Genomic DNA, 13,426 nt, shown 5'->3' with positions numbered 1-13,426 from the left:
ACACATATTTCGATACCTTCGAGGAACTACTGATTTAGGATTATTTTATTCTAACGAATCAAAACAAGATTTGGTTGGTTATGCAGATGCAGGTTATTTATCTGATCCACATAAAGCTAAATCTCAAACTGGATATGTATTCCTAAATGGAGGTACTGCAATATCATGGCGTTCTCAAAAACAAACACTTGTTGCTACATCGTCAAATCATGCCGAAGTGATTGCATTACATGAAGCTACTCGAGAATGTTTTTGGTTGAGATCAATGACACAACTCATTACTGATTCTTGTGGACTAGAACGCGATAAAAGTCCAACAACTATCTATGAAGATAATGCAGCTTGCATAGCACAGATGAAAGAAGGGTATATCAAAAGTGACCGAACAAAACACATACCACCTAGATTCTTCTCATACACTCAAAATCTCATTAAGGACAACCAGATTGAAATGAGATATGTGCAATCTAGCAAAAACTCTGCTGATCTTTTCACGAAAGCACTTCCAACTGCTATTTTCAGAACACACGTTCATAACATTGGCATGAGACATGTTCAAAAGATGTAACAGCTGAAGCGATGTCTACTTGAGGGGGAGTCAACTCCATGCTGCACTCTTTTTCCCTTAGCTAAAGTTTTTTCCCATTGGGTTTTCTTTAGCAAGGTTTTTAACGAGGCAGTAATTTATAGTTGATCTTCAACAAAATAAAATTGCTATCCAAGGGAGAGTGTTATAATAATAATAATAATATAGATATGGATAGTCAATTTTGGTGTATACATATAGTCAATTTTGGTACACAAAGTATGTATTTTTATATTGAGATTTTAGGCTATAAATACTCATGAATGCAAGCATTAAACTTGCACCATTTCTCACACTTACAAAGTGTTTCTTTCTTTCTCTCCATTATCATCTTTGTTCTTACACTTCATTATTAGTATTCTAAATCAAGAATCAAATCACTAAAGGTAGTTATAAGCCTACTGAATTATAACATCAAGAATCAAACCACTAAAGGTAGTTATAAGCCTACTGAATTATAACATCAAGAATCAAACCACTAAAGGTAGTTATAAGCCTACTGAATTATAACACACAATATATACTCACAATCAATTACCGAGTTTTAATTAATTTAATTTAATATTTTAATAACATTACCAAACCAAAGTGTAAAAAGTTTACTTGATGATTCTATAACTTTCTTCAATTTCCATATAAATGCTGGCTGGCTTCTTCGCTTCAAAGATCAAACCCACACCATAGTCCATATGCAAACACAACCACAAACCCAACACACCCATCAAATTCTTGACCCCTTAACCAATACCAACCACAATTTTTCGAACCTAGACTCGCACCAGTGGTTGCTATTGGTCAATGGTCAACACTAACCAAAACAAATCTCATTATAAACCAAGTAATTAATCATCCTGTAAATAGATAACCATCAAAGCTTCTTCCTACCATAGCCTAAAAGGAAAGAAGTATTAATTATTTCAAGATTCTTTTCCTTTGAAATGTAATTTTTGATGATTATGAAAAGATTTATGAACCCGAGATCATATTTTACGGAATATAAAGTGCGATCTTACATGGTTTCATGATCCTCTAGCATATCTGCAGGTCATGTCATGCAAAAAACGCAGTCTGTTCTCAGCATTTCACTTACATAAATTTACACTTTACCCCCTGTACTTTCATATATTCCAAAAAGATTGCATCTTTTTTTATTCAGCCAGCTCATCCATCGTCATTCAATACAACTCCCATCACCAACCCAAAACCAACCAATTTCACAAACCCCAACCCTTTTTTTCTTTCTATTTTTCTCTCTCTCACGTATACACACACTGCATACACACACAAACCAAAAACAAACCCTTTTGTTTTCTCTCTCACTTTTAACCCTTTATATTATCAGATCTCCTGCATATTTGTTAAAGATTTCATCTTTGATTTCTTTCCTTTCTCTGTTCTTCTGGGTCTCGCTATCTCACACACTAGCACACACATAAACACGCAGTTGAAAAAATGCATACGTAACGATTAAATTTACACAATCTTGATAAGATATTCAGATACCCTTTTAAGTATGTTTGAATCTTTTTGACTCTTTGTTTGATTCTTATCATAAAGTTACAAACTTTATTAATTAATTATTTAATTATATATTTATTATTAAATAAATTATTATTATTATTATATTATATTATCTTTCGTGTGTGTGTCAGTATTTTTGTGTGAGAAAATAACAGAGATGGCGAATGCGGTGAATGGTTTGACAATGTTTAGCGATGAGGAAGTGAAAGAGATGTGGGGATTTAAACATGGCGGCGATGATTACGTGGAGGTCACGTGCGGGTGCACGAGCCATCGTTACGGCGATGCTGTTGGTACACTTAGGGTTTTCATTAATGGTGATCTGGAAATCAGCTGCGAATGTACCCCTGGTTGTGACGAAGGTCACCCCCTTTTTATTACCCCTTTAGACCTACTTGCATGTAATGTGATTGCGCGTTTTAATCACATTTTTTTTGTGGTTGTGTGGTTTATACAATTATACGCGTAAGGTGTATGATGATATGCGTCAATGAAAATTGTGACTTTGTTAGATGCTATGAACTCATGTTTTATACGTTATAATCGTGTCTTAATCTTTGCTCGTTAGTGTCTGTACGCAAAAATTGAAACTTTGTGTAGTTGGTCATGTGATTGATGGGTACTTGATCATTGTTATGATGATGCTATGGTAATAAGTGTTGGCATACACATGATCATAGGATACTTTTGTGTTTCCGTAGTTGGTCTCTCTGTGCATTTGTTCACACACATGATTGTTTGATGTTTGATTGTTAACACTGTTGAGACTGATGTTAAGCTGAAGCCATAAAATGCGATGCTTAGCTGCAAGTGTACATTGTATGAATTTGCTAATGGTTTGACTTTTATGTCAATCAAAATGGAATGCAAGCATAACATGTTAAGAAAACTGATATAGCTATATAGTTAATGTTTTGTTAAAATATATATAGCTGGATGGCATCTTAATAAGGACGGTTGACTACCTTTTAGAGTTTTACAGTCTCACACTCTTGGCTTTTTTTGACTACTCTGAGGTTAAGGAAGCATGTCCCTTGCATACATTATTTAGTCTGCAGAAACTATGTTTTATATTCTTTAGCCATCAAGGGATTTAATGTTTCCGTTCCTGGTTTGATGTTGCGTCATGCAAATTATTCAATTTGGTCATATAGTGTTTTATATAAATTCAAGGCCTTTGGTTGTTGTAATAATTATAAATTGAAGCAAATGGTGGTTTTTGTTATTGCACCTAGTTTTTTTTATGATTGTCATATACCTTAAATTTTTGCATTCATTGCCATTACTGCCCATTAAAGACCACCACAGCTCTGGTGGTTTGAGCAGTTAAAACAATGTGATCATCTTCATTGATTTTTTTATTTGATTTTTTATTTTATATATACGTATGTCTACCTTTGGACTTGAATCCACAACCTTATAGGCGTGCCCTTTGGTGATCGTCTTCATTGCTTTATTTAGTTTTAATATATTAATAATAAAATTTTAATTTGTGTGTTTTATTAAGTAATTTTTATAAAATTTCAGACAAGTTGAGCCCCGCTGCGTTTGAGAAGCATTCTGGAAGGGAAACATCAAGAAAATGGAAGAATAACGTTTGGGTGATTGTTGATGGAGAGAAAGTTCCGTTGTTCAAAACTGCACTTTTGAAGTATTACAATCAAGCTTTGAGTAATGGGTCAAACAGATCACAAGCGGGTCGGGTTTGCCACCGGGATGAGTTTCTTAGGTGCACACAATGTAATAAGCAAAGAAGGTTCCGACTTCGTACTAAAGAAGAATGTCAGTCTTATCATGATGCTTTTATTGATGCTAATTGGAAGTGTTCCGATATGCCTTACGACAAGTACGTCACCTTCCTACCCTCTATTTTTACATGTCGACTCACTGTTTGTTGCAAGACTGAATGATTTAGGCATATCTGCAAAGTACTAATGTTTTTTGTAAGAATGACTGATATTTTGCGACAAAAAGTCAACTGTGATTTTAATTTTTTTTCACGTTGACAATTGGTGATTTTCTATTAAGGATTAAATTAGTAATAGTGATGGTGGTAGGATTAATGGGCAGGTTGGGTAACATGTTTGGGTCACTACTCACTAATGGTAATTCTTTTATTTTATTTATTTTTATTTATTTATTTTTTTTTTACGGGGAACCCCCTAGCGACGAGCCATAATGGCTCCCCTTTAGTTGGTAAACCCCGGGTAAACGGCAAGCCAGACCTCCACCGCTACCAGGTAAAGCATCCTCTAGTCAATCAGTCACTAAATGGAGCTCGCCCCAAGGTATTTTGCCTTGAAGGGAATCGAACCCGTGACCTCTTGCTTCATTGGAAGTCCTGGTGGCCACCCAGGCTATGCCTGGATGGTTTAACTAATGGTAATTCTTAATACAGCTTTAGATGTGCCAGTTCATGTTTGGTTGACTGTTGACCAACAAACATTTGTTTTTTCCTTGTCTTGAGTTTAGACATGTTGGCCGGAATCAACTATTTTTTTTGTGATTGTGTTGAAATTATCGCCTCTAATTATTATTATGTTCTCTTAGCTTTACTTCCAACATGTGTTCATTGAGTACTGTAATTTTAAAAGAGTAGTAATGTTTCCTTTTTTTTTAAATACTTTAGCTATCGAGTATAATCTTGTTTTGCATGCGGCTTTAATAATATATGGATTGCTATGTTGAATTTCAATTCGATTTGCGAGCTTTGTTACTTGTAAACAAGGTTGCAGAAATCGCTACTCGCAAGGGAGTATTCGGATGTTGAATAAGTTTGACTTTGACCGATTTTGGCTGGGTTTTGACCAATTTTGGCGGATTTACCGAGTTTTGACCGATTTCCGATTAATCCCGAGTTTTGGCCGAGTTTGACTGAGTTTGACCAAGTTTGACTTGGTACTTGCCGAGCTGCCAAAACCGAGTACTCGCTGAGTAATCCCGAGTTCTGTAACACTTTTTGTGAATGATGCTAATATGCACGTCAACGTGTCTTGGGCCTCAACCTTAATGGGCAGAATTATCTCAATCGAAGGCATATGGAAATTCTCTTATAAATTTAGTTCATCATCTCATTATTGCAATAATTGCTCTTGCACTCCGGTTTTACTGAAACTTTACTGCTTGATCTTGAGGTTCATCAAACTTGTATGTCATGTTTCTTCTACATTGGTGAATTTATTTATGGTTTTTGTAAGTGAATTTATGTACTTTGAATTTAGTCATGTAGCAACTGATTAGCTGCTGTAATGATATGACTATATATACACATCGTCTGTTTCAGGATTACGTGCGATGATGATGAGGAACGAGCAAGCAGAAGAGTGTACAGAGGCTGTGTGCGTTCTCAAACCTGTAGAGGCTGCACATCTTGTGTTTGTTTCGGTTGCGACACCTGTCGTTTTTCTGATTGTGATTGTCAGACCTGCATTGACTTCACCATGAACGCAAACGCTTAGGAAGCAAATAACATACATGCGCCTCTGCGTGGGTGACCCCTTATCCTATCATGTACCAGTACTTCTCATTACTCTTATTATTATCATCATTAAAGTTAACGGTAATTCATTCCCGTAATTTATTTAATTTAAATGAAAGTTTACATCATATTATTTAATGGTTTTTGGATTAGAGACTTCAATGTGGTATCTTAGTACTATTTTTTATGCAAAAATAGTTTATAAAAGATTCATGCAAATTACGAAGTCAATATAAAAGATCCAAACAATGAAGATTTTTGAGATTGCGATAGTATCAGAATATTACATATATGGAGTAAATAGTGTTTTAAAACAAGCATATAGTTTCTGTTTTGTTGTTAGCTGGGTTGTCCATTGTAAGACTTGAAATGTTGAAGTTTGCGCTCTTACCCAATTGTACTTTCAAAGCTCTACTTTATTGATTTATCTTTCAAATGTCTGCAACTTGTCTCGGATGCTGCAAAAGTAGTACACTAGTGTATATATTTCATTACTAATCCCTCCATCTTAAAATGAGCGTCAAACTTTCTTAAATTGCCATTTTCGTTTTTTATATAGGAAAATTGGTCAAAATGACCCTATTTCTGTATTTCGGAAAGTGTTAAATAATATGCCCTCAAAAAACAACAATTGTAATAAATGCTCTCTAATCACACTTAGACCATGAATAACCCTGCATGTGACGTCACACGCAGATTGTCCACTTTTTGGCCAAAAAGTGCAATCTGCCTGTGACGTGGCAGTGTCACCATTTGACACCAAAATAACCTTGATGCCCCTCTAGTGTCAAATAGGTTCCACCAGTTTTATTTTTTTCTTTTCTTTTTTATTTTATTATGCATACAAATTATATTACATATAATTAAAAACATATAAAAATTAACCATTACATAAATTTTAACCATTACATAAAATTCAACCTTTACATAAATTATTGAGTTTGATGTGTTAAAAATGATAGGTTTTGATGGGTTTATATAGAAAAGAATATAAATAATCTAAATAAAAAAACAAAACAAAACAAAACAAAAATCATTTGAATGAAAGTGTTAAAATGAGAGAAAAATTTGAGTTTGATGTGTTAAAAATGATAGATTTTGATGGGTTATATATAAAAGAAAATAAATATAAATAATTTAAATAAATAAAAAAAAAAAAAAAAAAAAAAAAATATTTGAATGAAAGTGTTAAAATGAGAGAAAATATTGAGTTTGATGGGTTAAAAATGATGGGTTTTGATGTGTTTATATAGAAAAGAATATAAATAATTTAAATAAATAAATAAAAACAAAAACAAAATTAAAATCATTAAAATACGTGGATCAATCAGAAACCCTGACGCCTTTTTTTTTCCGTGAGAAAGTTGACTAACGCCCCGTTCGCGTCACCGGTGACGCCCCACTAGGGGCGTCAGGGGGCGTCACCCGTCGCCAACATGTCTGACGGGACCCCTCTGACGCCGCGTTAAAATTGGTCTTAGCACACATAGGGATGGCAATGGATGCCGATCTACCTGATATTCATCTGATTTGACCCATTTAGATGGATATGGTTGATCTAAACAGATGATAAATGGATATGGATATGGATGATCTGAAAAATTAGTGGATTGTGCATGGATGTCAATTTATCATCCATGGATATCTCCATTTACAACCCGAAATACATATATACATATAAATATACACATATTTACTTAAATATATGCATATATATTTAAATATTATTATATGTGTACACTTTAAATTATTAAAATTTTATCGAAAATATAGATTGTGAAGATATAACTATGTTAAATAGTATTAAATTCATATATCTTAAATATATTACACATCTTTGTTAAAAACATTTTGGTGATTTCATTTCATAATAAGAATATTTTTAAAAAAAACTTAATATCCAACGGATACTCGATAACTCGCTTACCAACGAATATGGATATGGATGGATGAATTATACTTAAATGGATATGGTTTTTAAAAATTAAATGGATATAGATATAGGCGCACCAGATCTATATTTGATCCATTGACATCCCTAATCACGCACCAAGCATGATGCCTGTAAGTTGGTGCGTGATGCGAGTTTACGAGATTCTGACCGAAACATACACTTTTTCTCGCGAACACACACTTCATTGAGTGTCAAATATATCATTTGCTATGAAATAGGCCGACGTCTATTTTTGGTCAGATTTGACTCCCATTAAGTTACCATGAGTGTGAACATCAAGACGTTTTTGAGCTTTTTTAGCCTCTATCTTTCTTAAACTCTAATGTTTCTTTTTATATGGAGTATATTGATATTGATTAAAATGTATTGGTTCATATTCCATCGTTAATATTTGATAGTGTACCTCATATTCTGGACCTGTCCGAAGCTAAATTTCTAAAGATAACATCGAAGGTAATACTTCACAAAGGTATCCTGCTTACCAATACTAAAGATACAAGAATGAGTAACATGATTGTCTAGGCTAAAGGCAAAATATGAGCGAGATCACCACATTCAAATATTACCGCCCAAGTGACAAAAGAGGAATGAACCATCAATGCTTTCCTGGCTCCCTAAATATCCACAATCGATAGAAAAGAAAGTCAATTGGATCCTTCTATGACCACATTGGAGACCGATTAAAGCATTTGAAGCTAGGAAGAAAACCCTAAAAATGCTCTATAAAACAGGACACCTGCTTTCGGGACGAATACACTCTCAACTCATACCATATTCATTACTCACTCGATACACGAAGATGTATCTCCGTATCTTGGTTGCGTAAAGTGAGATACCATCTCACTACCTTCGGAGAATCGCCAACAAGCATACTTCACTATTTCACACCCATATTTACTATTCATAACGATCGGATCGACCTCACCTTATTCCAACAATAAGGATCCCGAAAGTACACAAACATTTGGCGCCATCCGTTGAACACCACATACAAACACACTTTTGTTTGACAAAGCACTAAACCACTATGGTTGATCTTGATCATCCACCACCAAGGTTCTCCCTACAGCCTGAAACTTTGCAGGCTGAAGAGAACACCCGAACACCTGTCACCCCCACGATGCCTATAACCACGAATCACAGCGACTCGGAACCACCACCTCTAATTGACAAAACCTTCATACTTAACAACTATGACAATATTAGCCAAGTCATAAAAAAATCACGAGAAGAAGGTCTTCTCCAGAGTCGAGCAGTCCTGATTAGGTAAAACCACACCTAAATTAAATGTACTAAACTAAACGAATTTTATCACACGAATAAGGCAACTATCCTGATCAATGTAGCAAAGATTTAGCAAGTACAGATTCGATCCACACAGAGCGGTTGTTTAAGATATTAAAACAAATAATTATTCTAGAGTAAAATTGTAAAAGAGGGGAGTTTTGTAATTAAATTAATGACGAAAAGTAAAATTAAACGAATAACCAGATGGATGAAGCAGTATTCACTCAGATGATTCACTAATGACGTGAATTGTTTTTTCAATTAAAACCGATAAATGCTTGATAAATTATAATCCAATTATCTAAACTTGAATAACTTACATTAGTCTCATTCAAACAATCAAACTAAATATGATTAAGCTATTGTGATTCAATCTATGTTAAACTCACATAAAACCTTAACTACACCGATTACTCGAAGTAACTACACGATTGTGCTATCGAATTACCAATTAATCACCATTCACACTAACATGTAAATGTCTAGATCTCCAAATTATTGAAGTATAATTTATTTATCACTAATAAACTCACGTGAACTAGTCAACAATATATGTAATTAAAGTAAAGTAACCGATTTGCACAATAATGGATCTTTTGATTAAACACAATAATTAAAAACCAATAAGTTAAAGCTATTAAGATTTAGTCCGGATTAGAATCACTTAAAATCCTAACTACAAAGATCACTCAATGTAATTACACGATTATGATGCCAAACTACCATTCAATTACCGTATAAACATTCAATTCAATCACTTGAAATCAAATACCTACACGTCTAGATCACTTAAAGTGTTGAAGTACACATTATCTAACACTATTTATCTCACAATAACTAGTTGATAACATGTATAATCGAATTAAAGTAGAAAACATGCATAAGAATGGTTCTTTCACCAAACTTAATAATACCAAATCATTCAAACATTAAAATCCAAGAAAATAAGAAAAATCCATAGTCAAAAGCTAGTACATCTGAGCAAACACTAAAGGGTTTTAGCCTAACATGCTAGAAAATCACCCAAACAATTGAAACAATAATTCATGATTTTATCACTAAAATTAATGAAAAAAGTACCAATGATGAAAGATTGAAGCTTTATGTTAAACTGTAATGACCCTGGATTTTCCAACGTTTATTTATTAATAATTATTATTATTAATACGTGTGATTAAACGAATGTATGTTATTACATTTACATGTTGCCATGATTGCCCGTACTTGACTTTTAATTGCCCGGAACGTCTTTGTGACACCCAAACCTTCACGAATAATATTTTCAAGTATTATTTACATTCATGATTAGTTTTATTGATCATTTTAATTAACTATGGTGATTAGTTAGTTACTTGGGCTCTAATTGGACTTATTTGTTAATTATTGAAACTTGGACTTATTTAATGTTAATGGACTCATGATATAGACTTATGAGAGCCCACCCTACTTCTTAGTGGACTTATTAAGCCCATTACTATATGTAAGTATCATTTTAAACTCTAACTAGTTAGTTTTGTCACATGGGAATCTAGTTAACTTGTTATCCCCATGTAAACCCATCCATTAACCAAAACTTTTAAGCTTTTCATGCTTGTGACTAGTGCATTTCCCTCCCCTCATGGGAGCAGCTGTCCGTCGGCCTAAGGGCCTTTAGATGGGTGTTTTTGTTCAAATTTTGACTACATATCACTAACATTTTACTTCACTTCTCACTTACACACATACTTCTCATTTTTCTCTCAAACATTCTCTCTTTTCTCTCTAGTTGTTGTAAGTAACATGAAGCTTTTCTCTTTTCTTTCTTTGTCCCAAAACCGAACCAAGTCACCCCATAATCATCATCATCTTTTGTTACTTGCTTGTTTGATTTCTTGTTTGTTGTTGTTACTTGTTTCATATTGTTGTTGTTATTGTTCTTTATTAGTTTCAAGAATCAAACTACCTAGTTTCATTCTACATAATTATCTTGTTCATAACAAGAACATACAAGACATAAACTTCCTAGTTTATGATCTCCAATACTTGTTTAAAGAAAGAAAGTTCTTGTGTTGTAACTCATACTTGTAGTTCTTGAAGTAAACTTAAAGTTTACTTTTCTTAAAGATCAAACCTTGGTTGAATCTTTAAAAGTATGAACAAACCATGAACCTTTTACTTGTTTATTTAGTTTTACTTGCACTTTAATTTTATGATTTTGGTTGTTGTTGGTCAAGTACTACAAGTTAGTCTTGATCTCATATCTCTTGGAACTAAAAGTTAACTTAAAAGTTCAAGAACATGTAAATAAGTTTTCTTTAAATATAACTTTGTATACTTATGCTTGATCTAGACTTTTGGGTCTTGGATCTTCAAGATCTAACTAAGAACTATGTTCTACATCTTAAGATCTTGATTAGTTAGTTTACTTTCAAGTTTGTAACTTGTTATTAGCTTTAAAGTTCATGTATGTGTTAGATCTAAGACTTTGATGTAACTTTGGTTCATCAAAACACTTGCAACACTTAAGTGAGTTGTGCTTCATGTCTTAGACTTGCACTTGGATTATGATGGTCAAATCTTGGTCAAGATGATGCAAACACATCAATGAGTTGTACACTTGAAGCTAAATGCATCAAGGATGAGAACCATGATAAGCATCGAGCACCGGAACCCATTATTTTCTGTTTACTGTCTTCTACCTACTGTTTTGGTGATTCTGTAACAGACCAATAGATCTGGGCTGTTGTGATTATTATTTTCAAATATCTCTTTTCGAGTAGATAACTTTTCATATAGGACTCATCTTAATCCGAGTTACGGTTTAGGATTTATGTCCCTCCGATCGTCACTATGTCCTTTTAACGATGTGCAGAAATTTCTGACCTACTCGCACTTAGACCGTCGCCACGGTCAAACGAAGACGATTTTGCTTCTGTAAATTTTACCACACTTAAAGGACTCATATACGGAGCCATGGCCACTGGTCTCACCTTAATTCAGTAAAGGTAGAGGCCGTGGTGACTGACTGAAGTCAGCCTTTGTTTTAAAACTACTTTCATAAACGAAACTTACTTTACGCCTTTTGTTCGATGATGAATGATGATGACCTTTATGACCTTAAATACATACTTTTAAACCTATTAAGACGATTTACTGACTTAGTACTATTTTCCTTAGGTTGAGGACCTTCGGACCGATTACTTGCACACCTTTTCCGAACCGACTTTACGACTACATTATCATTGTGAGTTATAGCATTCCCTTTTCACTTTAAACTTATTTTGGGAACTGAGAATACATGCGGATTTTATGTTTTACATACTAGGCACGAGTACTTAAACTTTATATATGTGTGGGTTATACAGCATAAACATTCCCTTTAGCTCGGTAACGTTTAATCATTGGTTTTTGAACCGTGAACGCGAATCTTAGATATGGATCCATAGGGTTTGACATCCCCACTCGAGCTAGTCGCGCTAGCATTTAACGAGTGTTTAATACTTCGTAGACATACGCACTTGCCAAGTGTACTTTCAGGGGGTATAAACGTTAAGTTAGTTACCAAGTGCCCACGGTTAACATATACTTTATCATACTGTTTTGAAACGCTCTTTGTAGCACTGAAATCTCGTGGCCTACTTACATTACTGTTATACTTAAACTATAGCTCACCAACCTTTGTGTTGACGTTTTTAAGCATGTTTTTCTCAGGTGCTTGAGGTTAGCTTCCGCTGTGTACTAGTCATGCTGTAGACACCCGCTGCTCTAGAGATGTCCTGCATGAACGTTTACTTTTGCATTCATAACATTACTACTTTTGAAACTATGTTATGTAACGACCTTTGGGGTCACGTACACTTATTTATTGCTTCCGTTCATTGAAGCATACTTTTATTGTAAAACATTTGACGTCGGTTATGACGTCACCTCTTAATCATGAATGCAACTTGTTTTGAAAACGCATATAGTACTTAACCGTGTAATGATCCTGTTGTTGATGATTCGTACATGATGGTTTTGTATGAGGCATCACATAAACCCCTTTTGATTTGGTGAAGATGGGTCTTTGAAACTCCAAAATCGCCCTAGAAACACTCCCAAACGGCTGAAGTTCATAAAAATTCGTAATTACCTAAAAACTGAATCGAGCTGTTTAATTTATAATTGGGGTGTGGACGACTTAGGCTCGCGATCGCGAGCCATATTGTGCTTGCTTCCTCGCGATCAAGAGGTCTAATAATCCTGGACTCGGGGTCACTTTTGTTTTTTCTCGATTCGCGAACAGGACCTCGACTTTGATCTCGCGATAGCGAGCAGGAAACTCGCGAAACCGAGGCCTGGAACTACTTTTTCCACTAAAAAAGTCGCTTTAACTTTTGGCGTTAACTCGAGTTCGAACTTGAAATTTTATATATGACTTTTTAGCCCCGAAACACTTCAAAAACACAAAAAAAAAAAAAAAAAAAACCTACCAAATAACACCATGATACAAATTGGCGTTAATCTTCACTTTAATCTTCATAAAATCTTCACCCTTTAATACAAAACCAACGAAATGGAACTCATTATTGCGAGATAATAATGTATAAATCGAGCAATATCAAGTCCTCACTTATGAAAG

The 13,426-nt window shown here is 34.3% G+C and overlaps 1 protein-coding gene across 3 annotated transcripts; it reads left to right on the top strand.

The window, feature by feature from the left end:
- Positions 1-1,472: 1,472 nt before the first annotated feature.
- Positions 1,473-5,746, top strand: LOC139872343 (protein ULTRAPETALA 1-like). Of its 3 annotated transcripts, none has more exons than XM_071860197.1 (4): positions 1,473-2,097; positions 2,263-2,469; positions 3,635-3,953; positions 5,391-5,746. In XM_071860197.1, the coding sequence occupies exons 2-4, from the start codon at positions 2,265-2,267 to the stop codon at positions 5,563-5,565; spliced, it is 699 nt and encodes a 232-aa protein (XP_071716298.1). In that variant the 5' UTR covers positions 1,473-2,097; positions 2,263-2,264; the 3' UTR covers positions 5,566-5,746. The 3 variants fall into 3 exon arrangements, with proteins under 3 accessions (XP_071716298.1, XP_071716297.1, XP_071716296.1); XM_071860196.1 differs by having other exon boundaries at positions 2,239-2,469; XM_071860195.1 differs by having other exon boundaries at positions 1,473-2,469.
- The last annotated feature ends 7,680 nt before the right edge of the window (positions 5,747-13,426 follow it).

Source organism: Rutidosis leptorrhynchoides, chromosome 10, assembly GCF_046630445.1.
Source record: "Rutidosis leptorrhynchoides isolate AG116_Rl617_1_P2 chromosome 10, CSIRO_AGI_Rlap_v1, whole genome shotgun sequence".
Classification (NCBI taxonomy): domain Eukaryota; kingdom Viridiplantae; phylum Streptophyta; class Magnoliopsida; order Asterales; family Asteraceae; genus Rutidosis; species Rutidosis leptorrhynchoides.
This window is presented reverse-complemented; position numbering and strand designations above follow the sequence as displayed.